The sequence below is a fragment of the Elephas maximus genome, chromosome 13 (genome assembly GCF_024166365.1).
Source record: "Elephas maximus indicus isolate mEleMax1 chromosome 13, mEleMax1 primary haplotype, whole genome shotgun sequence".
Classification (NCBI taxonomy): Eukaryota; Metazoa; Chordata; class Mammalia; order Proboscidea; family Elephantidae; genus Elephas; species Elephas maximus.
In genome coordinates this window covers 92088032-92108844 of record NC_064831.1, presented here as the reverse complement: position 1 = coordinate 92108844, position 20813 = coordinate 92088032, and the positions used below count along the sequence as shown (strand labels likewise).

Here is a 20813-nt window from a genome sequence, read left to right as displayed (position 1 = left end):
TAGATCTGAAGGGAAGAAGCACTCTGTTTTGCTGATTTTGCAGCCGGAGCCTGGACTGTCTATTTCAGCTGATGCTTACAGGTGGTAAGGCTGGCCCATTGCGTCATTTCCTGAACTTGCCACAGGGAGATGTTGTGGGGAATGCAAGGATGAGTAAGACAGAGTACCTATCTGCAAGGAGCTCATGTGGCAGTATGTTTGTATCCACCACCTTATTCATGCATCTGAAGACTCTTAATACTGGACTGTGTTTTTTCAGATGTTCCTAAAAGGAAAAAATAAAACATTTCTGACTGTGAATAATATTCAAATAAATAACATACCTCTGAGGAAATTTTTGTTCCTAGCACTGGTTTATTGGACCTCACGTGTCAGCTTTTGATGATCCAGTGTAGAAAGAAGATACCCTGGGACGTCCACATGTGAAAGGGAGTTGTATGGGCCATATTTGGAATGGCTAACAGAGAGTGGGAAACCCTGGTGGCGTAGTGGTTAAGTGCTAGGACTGCTAATCAAAGGGTTGGCAGTTTGAATCCACCAGGCGCTCCTTGAAAACTCTATGGGGCAGTTCTACTCTGTCCTATAGGGTCACTATGAGTTGGAATCGACTCGACGGCACTGGGTTGGGTAACAGAGAGTGGACAGTTAAAAACAAGGAAAAGCTGAAAATAGCTAACAGTGCGCTTAACTGATGTTTACAGGCAGAAGATAAGAAGGAGGACATGATGGCGGTTGCTTTCCCCAGAAGGTCTGTAGTCTTGATTGTGAGTGAAGAGTAGAGGACAGAACATGGGTTTAATGGTGCCAGAGTTGGCTTCAGGGTCCTAGAGCACTCACAGCCCTCCTGGGATGGCACAGCAGCCTCTGTGTAGCCAGCAAAGGAAAGGAGAGGCCCATGCAGTGCAGGAATGGCTCTGTTGAAGTTGGGGCCACTCCCTTGAGTTGTCATTCGGATGTGTATCCTAGAACTAGACTTCCCAGTTACACACCTTATGCAGTAGGAAATGAATCTGACTGAGTACTTCCTGTCTTATTCAGGAGTGTGCCCTCAGAGATACTCCCTCCCTCAGGCCCCACATGCTTGGCATCTTCTTTATACTGTTGATGAATTAATGAAGGACAGCTACGCTTGCCCTTCTCCAAACTACAGAATTGTAGAATAAGGGACCTTGTTCGTAATTTTGTCTTATCTATCTACCTATCTGGAGCCCTGGTGGTCCAGTGGTTAAGAACTCAGCTGCTAACCAAAAGGTTGACAGTTTGAATCCTCTAGCCAATCCTATGGGGCAGTTCTACTCTGTCCTATAGGGTTGCTATAAGTCAGAACCAACTCGACAGCAAGAGGTTTGGTTTTTCGGTTTATCTACCTATCTATCCATCTATTTATTTATTTAAATAATTTCAAGCTTACAGGAAATTTTCAAGTATATTACAGAGAAGCCCTATGAATACCCTTTATCCAGATTTACCAGTTAGCTTTTTTTTCCATTTACTGTCATTCAGTCCTTGTCTCTCTCTGTGTCTCTGTCTCTCTCTTTCTCCCTTCCTCACTCTCTCTCTCCCTACACACGTGCATATGTATATACATTTCTTTCTGAACCATTGGAAAGTTGCAAACATTATGTCCTCTTAGCCCTAAATACTTCAGTGTGTATTTCCTAAGAACAAGGACATTCTCTTACATAGTCACAATATAATGATCAATTTCAGAAAATCTACCAATCCACCATCTATATTCCAGTTGTGTCACTTGATCCAGCATTGCCCTTTATTGCTTTTGCCCCTGGTACTGGGCCCAGTCCAGGGTCACATATTTCATGTAGTCCTCATCCGTCTGGAACAGTTCCTCAGCCCTTCTTTGTCTTTCACGTCATTAACAGTTGTGAAGTGTTCAGACCCCACATTTATTTTTCAGATGAAAAGCTATTTCTAGGCTTACAGTAGAACAGGTCTTCTAGTTATAGAAGATTCAAGATGAGAAACAGGACGCTTGAAACAGATATGTTTCAAATTCAATTACTAAATTGGGTGATTAAGAGCAGGTATCATTTGCCTTCACTAAGTATTAAATTTTCTTCACCTACACTGTCACTTTGAAATATAAGACATCTCTCAGGTAAACAGTCTCTCAGGTGTAGAACCAGTATTTGTTATCCTGGAAAGGTTCAATGCTAACACCTACAATTAGCAAGAAACTTTGAATTTTCATCAGAAAAATACAACTTTTTGGTGGCTGTCTTATCTAACCCAGCAAAACCAGCTACTATTTATACTAACAATGTAATTTGTTCAAACCATCTAAGCTCTAGTGATTGAAAGAGTTAAGGTGGTAAACAAAAGTGAAAATAGAGAAAAGGCCTATTTTTGCAATCCAAGTCCACAGCAGTCATTTATCGGTTTTGGGGGTTGGGTGCGGCTATGCAAATGAGTTGCTTGCTGGATAAGGTGCATGGTACCCTTGTGGGGGTGGGACCATGCAAATAAAGTGTATGGAATCCTAATGAGGAGATTGGTCAGTTTAGCCATCATGCTAGGCTTAAAATGAGCCATCCCAGAGGCAGGGATGGAGGATCTCACCACCACCAAGAAAGAAGAGCCAGGCGTGGAGTGTACCCTTTGGACCCAGGATCCCAGCCCTGAGAAGCCCCTGCGACCAGGAGAAAGACCTGGTGATCTGCTTCTGTGAAGATTACAGCCAAGAAAGCCTTATGGGGCCATCCTGCATGGGATCACTATGAGTGAAAACAACGTGACCGTACCTAATAACAAGCTGACATAAGGGGGCTGTCAAGGCATTGGAAATAATGCAAATTGAAGTTGTTTTCTTTTAAATCAGAATATTTTAAACTCACTCAGTACGGCTTGGTTTTGAATGAAACTCTTCTTTTATAACTTGCTGGTGTCCTTATAAATTGTTATAATTTTGGACAGTAATTTGGTAATGTTTTAATAGCTTTTCATATGTTTATACACCTTGAAACAGTAATCTCACATTTAGGAATATACACTTCTAAAGAAATAATCTCCAATTTGTGAAAAGCTATATGCACCAAGTTGTTCTAACAGTATAAAACATTTTTGATTTAAAGCTAAATGGAAAAGAACATAAAATAATACAAGTGCTATGTTCATCACAGTGGCAAAAATCTGTATAGGATAATGCCAAGTGCTGACAAGGACCTGGAACAACCGGCATTCTCATACATTGTTGGTGGAAATGCAAAACAGCCACACGGGAAAACAATTTTTCAGTTTCTTGTAAAGTTAAAGATACATTTACCATATGACCCACACTCCTCCATATGTACCCTTGAGAAATAAAAACCTATGTTCATACAAAAATCTGTACCTAAGTCCTTCTAGCAGTTCTGTTCGTAATTGCCCCGAACTGGAAACAACCCCAGTGCTCTTCACCAGATGAATAGATAAACTGTGGTACATCCATACAATAAAATACTACTCGGCAATAAAAAGTAACATGCTACTGATATTCGCAGCAACTTGGATGGATTTTAAAGGCATTATGATGTACGAAAGAAAAAACCCAAACCAAACCTGTTGCCATCGAGTCGATTCCGACCTGTAGTGACCCTGTATGACAGAATAGAACTGCCCCATGGGGTTTCCTAGGCTGTAATCTCCACAGGAGCAGGTCGCCAGGTCTTTTCTCCCTCAGAGCGGCTGGTAGGTTCGAACCCCCCACCTTTCAGTTGGATGCCAAGGACTCAAGTACTGTGCCACCAGAGCTCCTCTCGTTAACCGAGACACTGGTGTCATCCAACTGCACTCCAAAAAACAATTTTACTGTATGTGAATTTTAAAAAATTAAAAAAATTTAAATCTGTATAGGAAAAAACTGGAAGGTAAGACCCCAAAATTACAATATTAATTGTTTAAAGTGATAGGATTATGGCAATTTTCTTTATTTTTCCAATTTTACATAAATAAATAATTTTTATAACTAATATACTTATGAACAAATCTATACAAAAACTCTAAAATCATAGCAGTGCATGAAGTTTGGGAAAGGAACAGCCAGCCCTTCATACCGCAGTAGTGCCTGGAGTCCCGGTGTGTATTGGGTCATTGGTACAATGTAAACTGTCCAGGAGTCTGCTTATAAAATTAGGAAAGTGTGCAATTCTCTTTAGGAATTGGAAGTAATAATGAAATTTTTGCTTCTTTAAAAGTTTCTTTTAACTGGATAATTTACTTTTGTGGAGTTCTCCACTCAACTTTGGTGCCAAATAAATGAGATTGTGTCATAAGGCAATAATAACTCCATGTGAACTGATTTGTTCACATGCATTATCTCATTTGTTCTTCATAGCACCCCCTCCTGGGAGGGTGAGTAGGGTTAGTGTACGCTCTTCTGTTTGCAAAGAGGAAGCCGAAAAGAAAAAACCCATTGCCTTCGAGTCGGTTCTGACTTGTAGTGGTTAAGAGCTATGGCTACTAACTAAAAGGTCAGCAGTTCAAATCCAGCAGGCGCTCCTTAGAAACCCTATGGGGCAGTTCTGCTCTGTCCTATAAAGTTGCTATGAGTCGGAAGGAGGAAACTGAGGCACAGAAACATTGTAGCGTAGGCAGGAGCAGTAAAATTACTTTTCACTTTAACTTTGTCTCAGGAGGCAGACTGTACTTTTTCTTGTCGCTTGTTAACAATCATATACAAGATAATTTTGTTTTCTTTGAGAATTTCTGAACATCCTCAGAAATGAAATAGATGTTGTGTGCCTTGGAGGAAAAGGTATATGTTTCTCACTGAAAATTCACAAGTACTTTCTCTCATCTGTTTGGCTTTCCAGGATTTTATATTGCACACTGATCCTGCCTCTGTACTACCTTGAGCCTTTCTTTTCATACGTCTTCCTCAACCTACAGCTCATGGTCCTGCAAGGCCTTCACCTCTACTGGTGCTTTTTTATCCTGAAGATGCTCAAAAGATGTATATTCACAAAGGTAAGGGCTGCCGAAGTCGTACCGCCCATAACAAGTAGACTTCGTGGCCAGATTGAAGATGATGCCAGATGGGGGAACATTCTAATTAATTCGTGCTTAACTAGAATTTCTTTTCTTGATATGATGATGATTGATAAAAATTTCTCTAAAGTATCACTAGATTTTTCAGAAAGTAGGTCTGTAAAGTGCTGTTAAGAAATTGTTTAACTTAGAGGACCAGTTATTTTGAAAATTATTTATCCATAAACGGATTGCCGATTTTCTAAAGAGTTTCCTAATGAGTCAATATTTGCTCGAGTTTGGGTCAAGTTTTATGCTGATGGTTGAGTAATGTTTCAAGGACTTATGTTTACCTTTGTTGAGCATCCAGTTTGCACATAACGTGAACCCTGAGCTTTCTCCTATTCTCTAAAATACCGTCCATCATTTGGCTGTATTTTGTCAACTGAAAACATTTTCTTCCCTAAATAATAACAAATTGGTGATCCATTTTAGAGAATAGAAAGTCTTCCATTTGTTTTATTTTGTTTTGAGTTCAGTTCTGGGCTTTAGCTCTAGAACAGGGTGAGAGGAGCATTACAGAGTTGAATAAGACACCATCACTGGCCTTAGGGAAACAACCTCCCATCTAGCAGGGCAATATTTACGTGCTAGCAATGAACTCTATTGTACAGAATGCCCTATCCTAAACAGAGATCCCAGAAACTTGCTATGAAAGAAAAGAAAAGGGAAATTCTGACTCAAGGGAACCAGGGAAAATTTTATAGAGTAGATGGAGTCTGTGTTGAGCCTTTAAAGTGAGTTTTAATTAAGGACCCTCCAAGTTGAAATTTGGCACACTTCCAGGTATTACCATCCATGTATAACACAGTATTTTATCATCATCAGAACAACTGGCTTGTATACAAGTATGCTAGTAATTAATCTGATAAGCTCATTTTTTTATCAACTCTCTGATTAGTCCATTTTCCTACTTTAGTAAATGTGTTTCAAAAATCACTGAAGAGTAAACAAATGAAATGGAGACTTTAGTAATTGACCTGTGGAGTTTCCTCTGTCTCTGAGCTTCTACATCTAGACAGAGGAAATTGGGTTACATCTGGAGTAATTGCAAGCAAACCCTCAAAGCTGTTTGTTTTTAACTTAATTACTGACATGAGCTTGTTTTCTTGTGATCTGAGTCTTTTCCTTAAAGTTGGAGTGCCAAGAAAAAAAACTTCCATTGAATGGTTCCAAGTCCATTAAAATTCTAAATACTTTTTCTGTGATCTCTGAAATTTTATTTTACCTCTAAGAGACAAAGTTGAAGTAATTGAGATAAGTTTAAGGATTTTAGTAGCTGGGCCATTTGCACATCCAGTGGTTGGAGTGGGGAAGGACACTGAACTCAACTTGTGCTCCCATTGGGCCAAGTCTTCCTGGAGCGCCTGTCACCAGGCAGAAACTGTCCTCTTATTAACTGGTGAGTGACAATAATTACAGGCCTGGAAGGGATCCAGGGGGAGTAAAGCTTGGGAAACTAGAAGATTGTCTTGTTTCATCACGATTTTCATACTCCTGATTCCTAATGGGTCGTGCCAAGCCTGATGAAAAACCTAGCAGGGCCGGGGAGCTGCGGACAGAAATTCCTGATTTCTCATGCTATACTTTGGAAAAGCTGTTTCCAATTGCCGTTTGACAGCAGCAGTGGAGGCCTCAGCAGCCCTAATTCTTTTAGTTCACATGACTTCAGCTGGCTCGCATGTGCAGTCTGTTTTCCATAGCAGTGGCAAAACTGGCCGTGAAATCAGCTTAGTTCTCCAAAGCCATAAAGCCTCCTTTTAAAGAATGCTATTCGAAGGCATACTTGCAGCACAGAGGGAGGGGAAGGGTAGAGGTGGGAGCTGACGTTCTTAGAGAAACAACTAAGAAGTCAGTTTTCAACTCTAATTACAAAACATTTTTCTTATGCTTTTTAAAAAGTTCCAAAGTAAGTTAATTAAAAGATTTCTGTTGCATTTTAATATACTATCTTGAGGAATTAATTTGTGTATATACTCACTATTTTTTTATTCCATAAAGCATTTTTAATTAATTTTCTGACTATTCATTTGAAACTGAGGTTTCAAATCTCAGTCATCATTACTAAGGTGACTCATTTTTGAATATTTTAAAAATAAAACCACAGAAATTCACAGACTTCCAAAACTTTGCTCTAACAGAGGCTGAGAATTTATGCCTTCATGTTCCTTACATATATTAGACTCTCAATAAATAATTTTGACTATGCAAATAAATAAATAATTTAGGGAAACCAAGCCAGGTTGGAAAGTTGCAAACTAATTTATTAATCTTTCTGTGGTCTCCATGAATTTGCATGATAGACTGAAAAGAACAAAGGGATTATACTTCTTAAAAATTGCACTGAAAAAAATATTCACATCTTACGGCCATTGTATACATATGATGAATGAGGATCTTCCACCATTTGCTTTCGTTCTCAAATTCCATAAAATGAGAAGAACACCACTAGAACTTCAGGATGCTTACATACATAGTCAGCCATAGTCAGCAGGCATCTTGCTGCTCGAGAACAAGACTTGGCACAGAAACGTAACTGGTTCCTAGAACATGAGTGATTTTGTGATTAACTGCCAGCCCATAGATCACATCAGGAAACATCACAGGCTGACAGAGTCATATCCCCATTCTCTTTGCAAATGTGAGAAGTGCTTTTAGAGGGAATTAGAAGGCACATAGTATGCTTTTGTTTAATATTACTTAAGAGAACTTGATCATCCTTAAGCTTTTATTTTCTTCTTTCTAAGTATCGTACTGGATCCTAACCAACTCCTGCCATGTCGCAGTGACATTTTAGACTGGTGAAGTCATGGAGGAAGAGCTGTAGGGTATAGCTGGTAAAGCTTGCTATACCCTGTTCAGTTCAGAAAATGACACTTTATATAGTCTGGACTATTTTAGTTAAAGGAAGGAGCCTTCAAGATGATACGATACATTCTTCTAATAAAGATGAGGAAAGTGAGTCCTAGACCACATTCCCGACAGTGATTTCATGGCAAAGCCAAAACTAGAACTTGAGCCTCTTAACTGGTAAGACTTGTCTTTTCTGTTATTCTTACTCAAATTCAAAGCAGAAAATTAAGAGCCAGAAAATGAATTTCAAATACTTTATAGAATAAAAAAATAATGAGTACATAAATTTATTTATCAAGATAATAGATTAAAATCAACAGAAATACTTCAATTAACTTACTTTTGAACGTCTTAAAAATCATAAGAAAAATCTTTTGTAATTATTTTAACCCCAAGTCACTCCTTTAGGCACCAGAGTGGAGGCAATTAGGTAATAGCTAAGAGTATGGGCTCTGTATAGATTCGACTCCAACTCTCTCATTAACTGGCTGTGTGATCTTGGGTGTATTACTTGTATTCATTGTCTCCGTTTCCTCACCTGTAAAATGGGGATGATGATATTAGTACCTACCCTATGGGATAAACCCTGGTGGTGTAGTAGTTAAGAGCTCGTCTGCTAACCAAAAAGTCAGCAGTTCGAATCCACCAGGCATTTCTTGGAAACTCCATGGGGCAGTTCTACTCTGACCTATAGGGTCGCTAGGCGTCGGAATCAAGTGGACGGCAACAGGTTATGGAATAAGTCCCTTAGAACAGTACTTGGCACATTGTGAGCACACGATAAATATTAGCTACTCTATCATTATCATTATTGCTACTGAAGCAGGTTCTTTCTACTAAACTACAGAGAGCCTGTGATTGGTTTTCAGCCAGGCCTTCTCTTCCTTTCGCCTGGGAGGATCATGCTGCAGCTGGTGTCAGGTGTCAGAGTCCGTGACTTGCAGCCAAGCGCTCCAATGACAGTTTACTAAGCTGTCTTCTCCCAGTTGACTTTTGTGACTCACATTGCGGCTGATCTTTTTTGATTCATACTCTCAGATGTCAGCCTGTTAGTGAAAAAATACCAAATCTCTAGCATCCAAGAAGCCTCCAGGTCCCTTGTGTTCATAGATAATAGTGGATATAAAAACTGCACTTTGCTGAACAGGCCTTCATAAAAACAGGAAGGCTGAAGATTGAAATAGAGTATTTTAAAAATGCTATCGATGCACATGTCTGTATTTCTGAGTATTTATATAGGTTAGCCAGGTTGACAATTTATTCAGGAAACAACAGTGGCATTTATAAACTTTTAATGACAAAAACAACTGTGCAAAGTCGCTTGGTTTAAAGAATTGCAAATTTTAATATTCTTCCACACTACGCATTCAGTGCAAAAGTGACACAGAATTTTGGAACTGGGAGGAACCATGAAGCGCCCACAGTGACACCAGGACCCCTCTCAGGAAGGCTGCCGAGGGCCTCGCTATCGCATTGCAGTTTACCACTGAATTTCCCGTACATGATTCAGGCTGATTTTGAGTCTCACGGTTACTCTGTGAAGCGGCTATTACTTCCCCTGTTTTACAGAGGAAGAGAGTGAGGGTGAGTGAAGAAGTTACATGACTTGCCCAAGGTCACAACCACGAAGCCTGAACCTCCAGAGCCCGAGCTCCTGATGCTTCGCTTTTCTCCCTCCCCATTAGTGTTGTATTTGTGCATATATATCCTCAAAACACTGGTGAAATATACTACATATGTTGTATGTGTGTTTGTGCATGTGTGTGTCTACTTTATGTGCCTCTCTCTGTGTGTAGTGTGGCTTACAATTAGTTCTCACAAATTTTGTGATCTTATATTTGATTTTGTTTAATTATTTTTGTTACCATTATCTTACTGGTAATCAATGAATTCTAGCTCTTCATAAAGGGCGCTCTTTAGAAAATCGCATTGAAGGGGATTTTCTGGCTTAAAGCAATCATAAACCTGAGTCGTTATAAACCTAAAAGGGTAGAGTTGTTTAAAGATGTCATAGTAGAATAAGGCAACCGTCCACGTGGCCCTGCAATAATAAAAGCATGACGGTGTGTGATGAGTGAGAAGCAGGCCCCCAAGCAAACCAGTGTGGAGTGGCTCTTTCCAGCTCTCTTTTCCCCGTAGAAATAGTGCTGCTTTGCCCTTGATGGGGAAGCCTGCTGAATTAGACCCTTGGGCACCACAAGGGAGCCCAGATGAGTGCTCGGGAGCAGTCCCAACCATCTGTTCATGATCTGAGATGGAAGCCACACACATCAGACCATTTCAGAACTGGAAGGAGCGATTATTTGCCAAATGGAAAAATGGAGGCTCCAAGGGAAAAAGGGACTTCCTAAGGTTGAGGGACAGTCGGGACTGGAACCCACGTAGTGCCTAGTTTTAGCCCAGGTATCTTTTATCCAGGCCTTTTCTTGTAATGGGATATTTAATATCTTTTTCCAAGCAATTTGGAAATTCTTTACTTTTTTTTTTTCTAAAATAACGTCTTCCTGTGAGGACAGTCACTGTGATTATAAAAATCCAGATGCCAGTCCCTCTTTCAGCTACTGACTGGGATGCTATATCTTCTCAGCAATCAATTCCGTGCAAACTGACCCCGATGGAGAAGGGTTATGTTAGGGTTTTAAAATAAGTAAAACAATATTTTATTTTAGATTTCTCTGACCCACCCTCTATTCTTCTAGAGCTAGGCATGGCAAAGCAGCTGGATGCCAGCAGTTGAGCAAGGACTGTTATCTCCAGGAGGTTTCAGCTGCTAGGTGTCTGCTCAAAAATGGCAAACCTCACTTCCCTGAGACTATCCATGCATTTACTGAATTTTGACAAATGATCTTCCCTACTTCCTTTATCCTTTTGTGTACGTGCTTAAATTTCTTGTCTTTTTCTGAGAGTGCTTTCAAAGTGCTTGTTCTTTGGGGGTACTGGACCACATAAGTCATTTGACTGGCAGGTAGTCAACTGACACAGTTGTGAAAGGAAGGGACTTGTTCAAGATGAGCAGTGCCAAATGAAAGCATTTTGGGGGACAGCATGGATACTCACGTCCTGCCTTTCTTTCCTCTGCCCTGAATGTGGTATGAGGATGTCCCCCTGTGCCACTGATCAGATCTTGCTGAAGTTGGGAAGGAGGGTGAGGGATGGGGGAAGATTGAATTAAAAAGACATAAAAAAGGATCAGACATCTCCTGATTTTTTTTAATCATTTGTTGTTGTTGTTGTTGTTAGGTGTTCTTGAGTCGCTTCTGACTCATAGCAACCTCATGCACGACAGATCGAAATCCTGCCCCGTCCTGTGCCATCTTCACAATTGCTGCCATGCTAGAGCCCATTGTTGCAGCCACTGTTGTCAATCCATCTCATTGAAAGTCTTCTCCTTTTTCGATGACCCTCTACTTATCTTTCTCCAGGGACTGGCCCCTCCTGATAACAAGTCCAAAGTATGTGAGACGTAGTCTCACCATCCTTACTTCTAAGGAGCATTCTGGTTGTACTTCTTCCAAGACAGATTTGTTCGTTCTTCACCAACACCACAATTCAGAGGTGTCAATTCTTCTTCTGTCTTCCTTATTCATTGTCCAACTTTCACATGCATATGAGGTGATTGAAAACACCATGGCTTGAGTCAGGCGCACCTTAGTCTTCAAGGTGACATCTTTGCTTTTTAAGACTTTAAAAGAGATCTCTTGCAGCTGATTGGCCCGAATGCAATGTGTCTTTTGATTTCTTGGCTGCTGCTTCCATGGGTGTTGATTGTGGATCCACATAAAATGAAATCCTTGGCAGCCTCAATATTTTCTCCATTTATCATGACGTTGCTTATTGGTCCAGTTGTGAGAATTTTTGTTTTCTTTATGCTGACGTGTAATCCATACTGAAGGCTGTGGTCTTTGATCTTTATCGGTAAGTGTTTCAAGTCCTCTTCACTTTCAGCAAGCAAGGTTGTGTCATCTACATAACGCAGATTGTTAATGAGCTCCTCCCGTCTTGATGCCCCATTCTTCTTCATATAGTCCTGCTTCTTGAATTAATCTGCTGAGCATACAGATTGAATACATATCGTGGAAGAATACAACCTTGACGCACACCTTTCCTGATTTTAAACCACTCAATATCCCCTTGTTCTGTTCAAATGACTGCCTCTTGATCTAGGTACTGATTCCTCATGAGCACCATTAAATGTTCTGGAATTCCCATTCTCCACAATGTTGTCTATAATTTGTTATGATCCACGCAGTCAAATGCCTTAACACAGTCAATAAAACACAGGTAAACATCCTTCTGGTATTCTCTGCTTTCAGCCAGGATCCATCTGACATCAGCAATGATATCCCTGATTCCATGTCCTCTTCTAAATCCAGCCTGAGTTTTTGGCAGTTCCCTGTCAATATACTGCTACAGCTGTTTTTGAATGATCCTCAGCAAAATTTTGCTTGCATGTTATATTAGTGGTATTGTTTGATAATTTCCACATTCAATTGGATCACCTTTCTTGGGAATAGGCATAAATATGGATCTCTTCCATTCGGTTGGCTGGGTAGCTGTCTTCTGAATTTCTTGGCGTAGACATGTGAGCACTTCCAGTGCTGCATCCATTTATTGAAACATCTTTTATTAGAATAAATGTAATAGAATTTCATTTAACTTAATAGAATTAAATTTTATATATTCCTGAAAGGAGTGGATAGTCTCCCTTGTATTGGTAGTGGAACATACACACACATACATATGCACATATACACACACAGACATCTTATGTGGAATTCAAGTTTCTATTTCTGTGTCAGCCCAGACAAGGGGGACAAGCATTATCCATGGCTTGTGAATTAATGTACACATTCACACCAGGATGTGAAAGTTGCATCCGTGGGGTCTTGGGCCAGAGATATTGGTAGAACCAGGTGTGGAGGGAGACTCAGTGCTGATCAGCATCATCCCTGTGACTCTCCCACCATTTTCCGTGACTGCACCCTTCCCTGTGAACCTCCCCACCACCAATACATAATTCTCAGAAGAGCTTTATATAATACGAAAGGAACCTTATTACTGCAAATACATTCAGTTTGTAGATATGTTGTAAGGTAGTTTTTAAAACATTTTCATTTTCACTTATCATGTGAGCTTTAGCACCTGAATGATTTATGATGCAGATGGCTATATCTGTGTTCTGTTTTGAAAATAGCAAATTTGCCATCTGTCAAACTGTAGACTCCAAAGGGTCTCTTTTCTCCAAATGGCACCTCCTTGTCGCATGTCATTGACTGAGGAGAGCCTAAGGAGACTAGTACTAGGCTCACACGCTCTGCCTATGGCCCTGTGGCCATGCTCTGGAGGCTTGACCGAAGCCTTGTCACATCAGTTCAGTCTCTGCTTGCACATTGCTGTAAGCAACTCAGCCTCTATTTCTGCTTCTGTAATATTTTCAGCGAGAAGCCGGAAACAGTAGCACCGGTCATGCCATTCAAGGGAATGGAATGGGCTCTTCTCAGTCATTTGGGTGGGTCAGAAGTCCTAACCCAGTCTCCAGAGCACTCCACTGAGGCCCAGCTACTATGGAGATGATGGCTAAGGTCAGAACTGCTCCTACTTAATAACTACAGCAGATGACTACCTATGCAATATGAATCTGCATAGTCCACCTGCATGCAATATGAATCTCTAAGCCCACCTGCACTCCAAAAAATCTCTACCAACTTACCTGGGTGCAAAATGGTATGAAGAACATAAGAAAAGTCCAGACTCCGGGAGGGCCTCAGGATCCTGGCTGTGCAGAGGAAGAGAGTAAGAGGGGAGGAGTGAAGCGCAGCGGGGCTATAGAGGAGAACTGAAGCAAACTCTTCCCTGCTTTACCACTTTGTAGCCATTGTTTTTCTTCCTCATATCTGTTGTGAGTACTCGTGTGTGAGAGCGCATGAGTGCGTGTGCAGGAGGATTTTCCGAGGGGTACTCAGGGGTTCCACACCTGTGAGGGAGTGAGGGAGCTGGACTGAGCGGAAGGAGGAGTTGAACTGTGATGCAGTTGCAGCAAAGGCCCCTGCCAACCCTAAAGAGAACTCTATAGCTGGTTGGCCCTTCAGAGATGTTCCAGTTGAGGCAAGGAGCTGGGCCTCTGATTCCCCACATTAATTTGTCATGACATGTAGGCGGCCCTCTGGGGAGAGGCCCTCTGGGCAAGGCAGCTTCCACTGTGAGCCTTCCACAGCCAGCATTCCCTCAGCTGGCGGAGTTAGAGCCTTGGTCCTAAGGGGGGTTCTGGGCTGTGCACCACAGCATCCACTGTAGCCTCTTCCCCTTCTCCAAACCTAATGCCAGTTCCCAAGAAGGAAATTACCTTTACCCTGTGTAGGGAGAAAGACTAAGGATCAGAAGGCTTGGGTTTCCACTTACATGAGTGGTCTTGGAGAAACCTTTTTTTTTTTATCCTCTATTTTTTCACTTGTGAATTGGAGTTAAAACTGCTCTACTCTCCTTACAGGGCTGTGGTAAGGATACAATGCTGTAATATAAATGAAATCTCTCTGAAAACTGTGATATGTGTAGAAATCTGTGGTGTTAAAGTAACCATATACCCATACATTTCATAATTTCCAAGTCAGTTCCAGTTCCAGTTAGTCTTTTCTCTTCTCATCCCATAACCCCCAAGACACTCATTTCTCTAAGGCTGTATGCCATTTTCTGAGGTATGGAAGAAGTACAGCCAGAATGCTCCTTAGAAACAAGGATTATGAGACTTCATCTTACTTACTTTGGACATGTTATCCGGAGGGACCAGTCCCTGAAGAACATCATGCTTGGTAAAGTAGAAGGTCAGCAAAACAGAGGAAGACCCTTAATGAGATGGATTGACACAATGGCTACAATAATGGGCTTAAATATAGCAATATTTGTGAGGATGGCACAGGACTGGGCTGTGTTTCATTCTGTTGTACACGGGGCTAGTATGAGTCAGAACTAACAACAGCAGCCCTAGATTACCCAGAAGGACTGCAACAATTTGCTCAGGGGTCTGGTGAGAAAACCTGTCACGTGCAGGTAGGCTGCAGTAGCCTGAAACCCTGAACTCTGCCCTGTGAAGGGGTTTGGACTCAGGCCTGGCTTTTCCAACAGGTTTGAGAAAGGTCTTAGGGAGCTGAGAGCTGGAGATGGCAGATCTGGAACATTCAAGAGCCTTAATCGCTTGCTGTCAATTTCCCACCAGTGAAAATGTGGCCCTCCTGGCTTCCAGTCTCCTCAGGAAACTCGAGCTGTCAGGCTCGCCCTTCCTTGTCCATGAGTGATATGTGTTCAAGATACGTCCTTTAAATCAGCAGGTCTGTCTCTATCTCAGGGTTTCTCAACCTCAGCAGGATTGACATTTTGGGACTGGCTCAAAATGTTGAGGGGTGCTGTCCTGTGAATTGTAGGATGTTTAGCAGCATCCCTGGCCTCTACCCACTAGATGACAGTAGTGCCCCATCACACAGTTGTAATAACCAAAAATGTCTCTAGACATTGCCAAACGTCCCATTGAGGGCAAAATTACCCCAATAGAGAATCACTGCCTATCTTTACATATGTCCATTTCCCTCTCTGTGGAGATAAATCATGTTTTCTTTCCTGAGCAGAGAAATGGCACTGTTACTAGATGTTTCAAAAGCCTCCTTTTATTGCATTATTTATTTACTTTTTTCCTTTGTGCTATTATTGTCATACATTTTAATCCTATATAAACACTGTATTATAACAGAAAAAAAATTATATGGTTATTATTTTCACTTTAAGCAGTCAGTTATCTTCTAAAGTGATGAAAATTTTCAAATGTCTGAAACGTCTGTTATATTTACCTACATATTTAACATTTCTGGCTCTCTTCATTCCTTTGCGTAAATACAGATTTCTGTCTGGTACCTCTTTTTTTCTTTTTCTTTTCTCTTTTCCCTGTAAAGATACTCATTTCTTGTAGTACAGGTCTGCTGGTGCAAGTTTGGTTTTATCTGTCTGGAAAAAATCTTTATACTTCATTTTAAAATGGTATTTTTTGATGGGTTTAGAACACCAGGGTTTTTTGTTTTTTGGGGTTTTTTGTTGTTGTTGTTATTGTTTCCTTTTTTCTTTCTGTACTTTAAAAATGTTGCTCCATTTTCTTCTGGCTAGCATACTTTCTGATGAGATGCCTGCTGTCTTTCTTACCTTTGTTACTCTAATGTATCCTTTTCTTTAAGCTGCTTTTGATATTTTCTCTTTAACATTGGTTTTCAGCAATTTGATTATGATGTTCCTGGGTGTGTTTTACTTTATATTTAGTCTGCTTTGTGTTTACTGAGCTTCTTGAATCTATGGGTTTATAGTTTTCATCAAATGTGGACTTCCACAAATTTTTCGAAATGTCTTCTGTCGTTTCTTCTCTGTCTTCTTCTGGGACTCCAATTACTACTTATGTTGACCCACAAGTCGATGATGTTCATTTTTCAGTCTTTTTTTTCCCCCTCTGTGCTTCATTTTTAATAGTTTCTATTACTATGGCTTCAAAGTTTTTATCTTTTCTTTTGTCGTGTCTAGTCTGCAGTTAATCCCATCTTTTTTTTTTTTTTTTAGTGTATATTTTATTTCAGCTATTGTATTTTTCATCTTGATAGGTTTCATTTTGGTCTCCTTTATATCTTCTATTTCTCTCATTATGTTCATGATTTTCTTTTTCGTTTCCCTTTTTTCTTTGTAGCAAGGGCTATGAGCTACAAGTCCCAACCTCTGGCATTTATGGTTTACCACTCTCTTTCTGGGAGTGATTTGGTTTGTGCTTCCTCTAAGTCCTGTGCTCCCACCTTGCTTGTTTTCATGGAGGCTTTTCAGCCTCCCCTTCGATAGTTTCCCATCCACAATCTTGAGGGCTGCAGAACCTCTGTTGAAATTCGTATGTTTTTTCATCTTCTTATAGATAATTTGAACATTGCAATGTTCTCTGTTTCCCGGGAAAACTGAAGGCAAGCGTCCTTGTTGATTTTATAGTTGTTTTAGGAGAGTGAGGAGGAAATTTGGAATCAGGCTATTACCATTGCTCTCTAAACTAGGAAGTCTTTAAGTAAATCATTTGCAAAGTTAGGTGCTTAAATTATTTTTAATAACAGATTTCTTACCACATACCTCAAGGGTGATCTTGATGGTATCTCAGTTCTAGATCACTTCCCAGGGCAACACATAACTGCATGGTAGCCTCTCAGATAGTAGTCATCTTGCCTCTCCCCCACTCTTCCCTGCTCTGTTTCTGCAGACTATTTCCAGTTCTTCAAACCGTGCCTCCTGAGGTATACTGTTGAATCTTTTCACCTACTTGATCACTCTTCTGTTTCATCTTATCTGGCTTCTTCAAATGCTGAGCCTAGAACTGAGCATGGTTTTCTAGATATGGTCAGACTAATATAAAATACAGCGTCTGGCATCTCCTTGTTCTGAAAATTCTACTTCCATCACTGCAGCTGAATTTTGTAGTAGATTGCTACTACTGACATTATGTTATTATTCACACACAGGTTGAGACTGATTAAAATGTCTAAGTCTTTTTCCCATATGCCAGTGTCAAGCTGTATTTCTTGCTTTGGGGAATTGTCTGGTGGTGGTGACAATTTTTCTTTCTTTTTTTTGTTGTCATAAGTTACATTTCATCTTGCTAAATTTCATTTTACTTGATCAACTTATCATTCAAGCATTTGGAGAATGGGAAAGCATACATTTGGTGATAGATGCTTAAATGCTTCTAAGGACCTTTTGCTTAAAAGGCCCTACTAAAGGAATTCAGGATCGCTCTTTACAAGCCAGCTTATAAAAAATCCATTATTTTGCCTGATATATATTTTAATCAGGGGAGGACTATCATCATATTTAAGGCAAATACAAAGTAAGCTATACTGCTCACACGCCTGAAGGAGATTTGTCAGGATTGCAGATTTTTATTTCAGATCAACTTGTTACATACCGTCTGTGTTAATTGCAACTGACTAAAATGGGACATTGGTGGTGTCTTAGTCATCTAGTGCTGCTGTAACAGAAATACAAGTGGACGGCTTTAACAAAGAGAAATTTATTTCTTCATAGTAAAATAGGCTAAAAGTCCAAATTCAGGGCGTCAGCTCCAGGGGAAGGCTTTCTTTCTCTGTCAGCCTTCTCCTCAATCTTCCCCCAGAGTAGGAGCTCCTCCACGCAGGGACCCCAGGTCCAAAGGTCATGCTCTGCTCCCAGCACTGCTTTCTTGGTGGTATGAAGTCCTTCCTCTCCGCTTACTTCCCTTTCCTTTGATCTCTTGAGAGATAAAAGATGGTGCAGGCCACACCCCGGGGAAACTCCCTTTACACTGGATCAGGGGTGTCACAATGATAAGGATATTACAATCTCACCCTAATCCTCTTTAACATAAAATTAGTCACAAAATGGAGGACAACCACACAGTGCTGGGAATCATGGCCTCACCAAGTTGACACATATTTTAGGGGGACACAGTTCAATCCATGACAGGTGGATTAGTGGTAGAACTGTCACCTTGCATGTGGGAGACCCAAGTTTGATTCCCTCCTGCGAAGCTACCACCCATCTGTCAGTGGAGGCTTGTGTGTTGCTCTGATGCTGAGCAGGTTTTAGCGGAGCTTCTAGACAAAGGCAGACTAGAATGAAAGGCCTGGTGATCTACTTCCGAAAATCAGCCCATGAAAAAACTCTGGGTCACAACAATACAATCCATAACCAATCATGGGAATGGCGCAGGGCCAGGCAGTGTTTCATTCCATTGTGCGTGGGATTTCCATGAGTTGGCGCCAACTCAATAACAACAACAACAGCATGACTTAAGGAGCTTTTCTTTTTTAAAAAAATAATACTTGTGGCCAGGCCCCAACCCAGAACAATTAAATAAAAATCTATGTGGATAGGACCTGGACATTGGAAATTTTAAGTCTTCTTCTTCCCTGTACCTAAGTGATCCTAATTTGTATTCCAGGTTGATTCACTAGGTTAAGTGGTGAAAACAAGCTCTGTGTGTGTGTGCTCTCCCCTCACAGTATGGCCCTACTCTTACTGGGTCTGTGTCTCTAAAAGCAGAGATAGCAGTGCTCTTTCTCACAATTGTAGAGTTTACTGAAGTGGCTTCAACAAATACCCCAATCTTCCAAATTTTAGCAAGAGTTGCAGGTTTTCATGTTATGTAGGTGTTCTGTGCTAAGAAAACCTTATAAATGAAAATTCAAACTGTTGAAACAAGTACTTCAGGATTTTTTCCTTTGTAGAGAGACTAATGACTATAAATAGTACATTTCCCTGGAGAATTAAGAGCATGGTTTTTTTTTTTTTTACAAGATTATTTACTAATTATGTTAAAAGAGCCATTTATTATATGAAATAAGACATACATGTAATTTTGCATTGCCTTTCTGAACTGAAAAAAAAAGATACTCATGAAATATAGAGACTAAGGACATCAAAATTATTTGAAATCATGGAATTTTAAAACATGAAAGACCCTTAGACAACCCTCTGCTTCAGCTTTTTGCAGAGAGCAGCAATCTAGAGAGATCACATGGCCTGACAAAGAGCCTGGCTAATCAGAGGGTGATCTATGGATCAGCTTAGGCATTGTTGCAGAGCTTGCTAAAAATGCAAAAGCTCTCAGGCCCCACCAGAGACCTTCTGTATTTTATCAAGAACCCTAAGTGATTTATATGTACATAAAAGTTTGAGAGGCACTGGTATAGGAAATTCAAATTCCAGATTACTAAAAGGAAAATGTTCTTGTGTAGCTGTTTCATAGAATCCTATTTAAATTTAATGCAACCCCTTTGAGGAGGGGAAAAAAAAAGAAAACTCTATTTGCTGTAACCTTGTCAACTTGGATAACAAAAGCTAATATAACAAAAAGAAATGTATTTTGATAGTAGTTCAGAAAATTGAACTCTTTGGCCGAATGCACTTCTTTTTTTTAAACAGTTAAAGCTAAAAGTTTGCTTTCAGAACAGCATAAAAATGCTTATTATATTGTTCTTTGTTTCATTGCCAACTGTGGATTTAGAAGTGGAGTCATTCAGAAAGCAGTGGGACATTATGAGTCATTCACAACCTCCTGGGTTTGACATTACTGTAAAGCTCCGGAGAGTCAGGCACAGAGTTTAGTTAAGGCATTTCAAGAACACAACTCTTATTGAAGCCGTAATTGCAGATGTCATTCCTGGAGGTGTGTGGGGGTGTTGTGGGCAGAGTATTCCTTGGCTTGAAATGAGGATTTCATCCAAACATTTTAGCCATTGCTGTTGAGTAAGTTTTGACTCATGGCAACCCTATGTGTGTAGAGTAGAACTGGGCTCCATAGGGTTTTCTTGGCTGGGATCTTTGCAGAAGCAGGTCACCAGGCCTTCCTTCTGTAGGTGCTGCTGGGTGGGTTTGAACCACCAACCTCTCACTTAGTAGCCGAGTGCAATCTGTTTGTATCACCCAGGGAACTTCCTAACACTGTAGCATTAGTATATATTTTTTCTTATTGTCAAAGTTTATTTTGTATGTAATTCTTATAATCTTTTTTGAGGATTACACATCAGGTGCAGATACTTAACCTTGACTAACAGGCAAATCTCATATAAGTATTAAAGCTACATATTATGGAATCTAAAATATATGTAATAAATTAGGCCAAAAATAAATCCAAAATGTAGACATCAGAATTCGACTTTAAATTTATTTTATTCACTTTTTTGTTTTTGTTGGAGATGAATGTTGTATATCAGCTGAGTGATGCTGGTTGGGTTCCACATATTGTACAATGCAGGAGGATGGTTATGAACAGGAATATATGTTCAAATAAGAACTGCAGGATGCTGAGGGGCTTTGGTGCTGTGTCATAGGAGGGTCAACTCAAGGAAATCGGAATGTTTAGTTTGAAGAAAAGTTTGAAAATTTAATTGATATTTGGAGGC

At 40.2% G+C, this 20813-nt stretch overlaps 1 protein-coding gene across 1 annotated transcript in view; it reads left to right on the top strand.

The window, feature by feature from the left end:
* CERS3 (ceramide synthase 3) overlaps positions 1 to 20813 on the top strand; it is a 101317-nt gene that overhangs the window by 55737 nt on the left and 24767 nt on the right. Inside the window, exon 9 of the mRNA XM_049905704.1 lies at positions 4809 to 4962. Within this exon, the coding sequence (XP_049761661.1) occupies positions 4809 to 4962 (154 nt within the window). The remainder of the gene's footprint in view (positions 1 to 4808; positions 4963 to 20813) is intronic.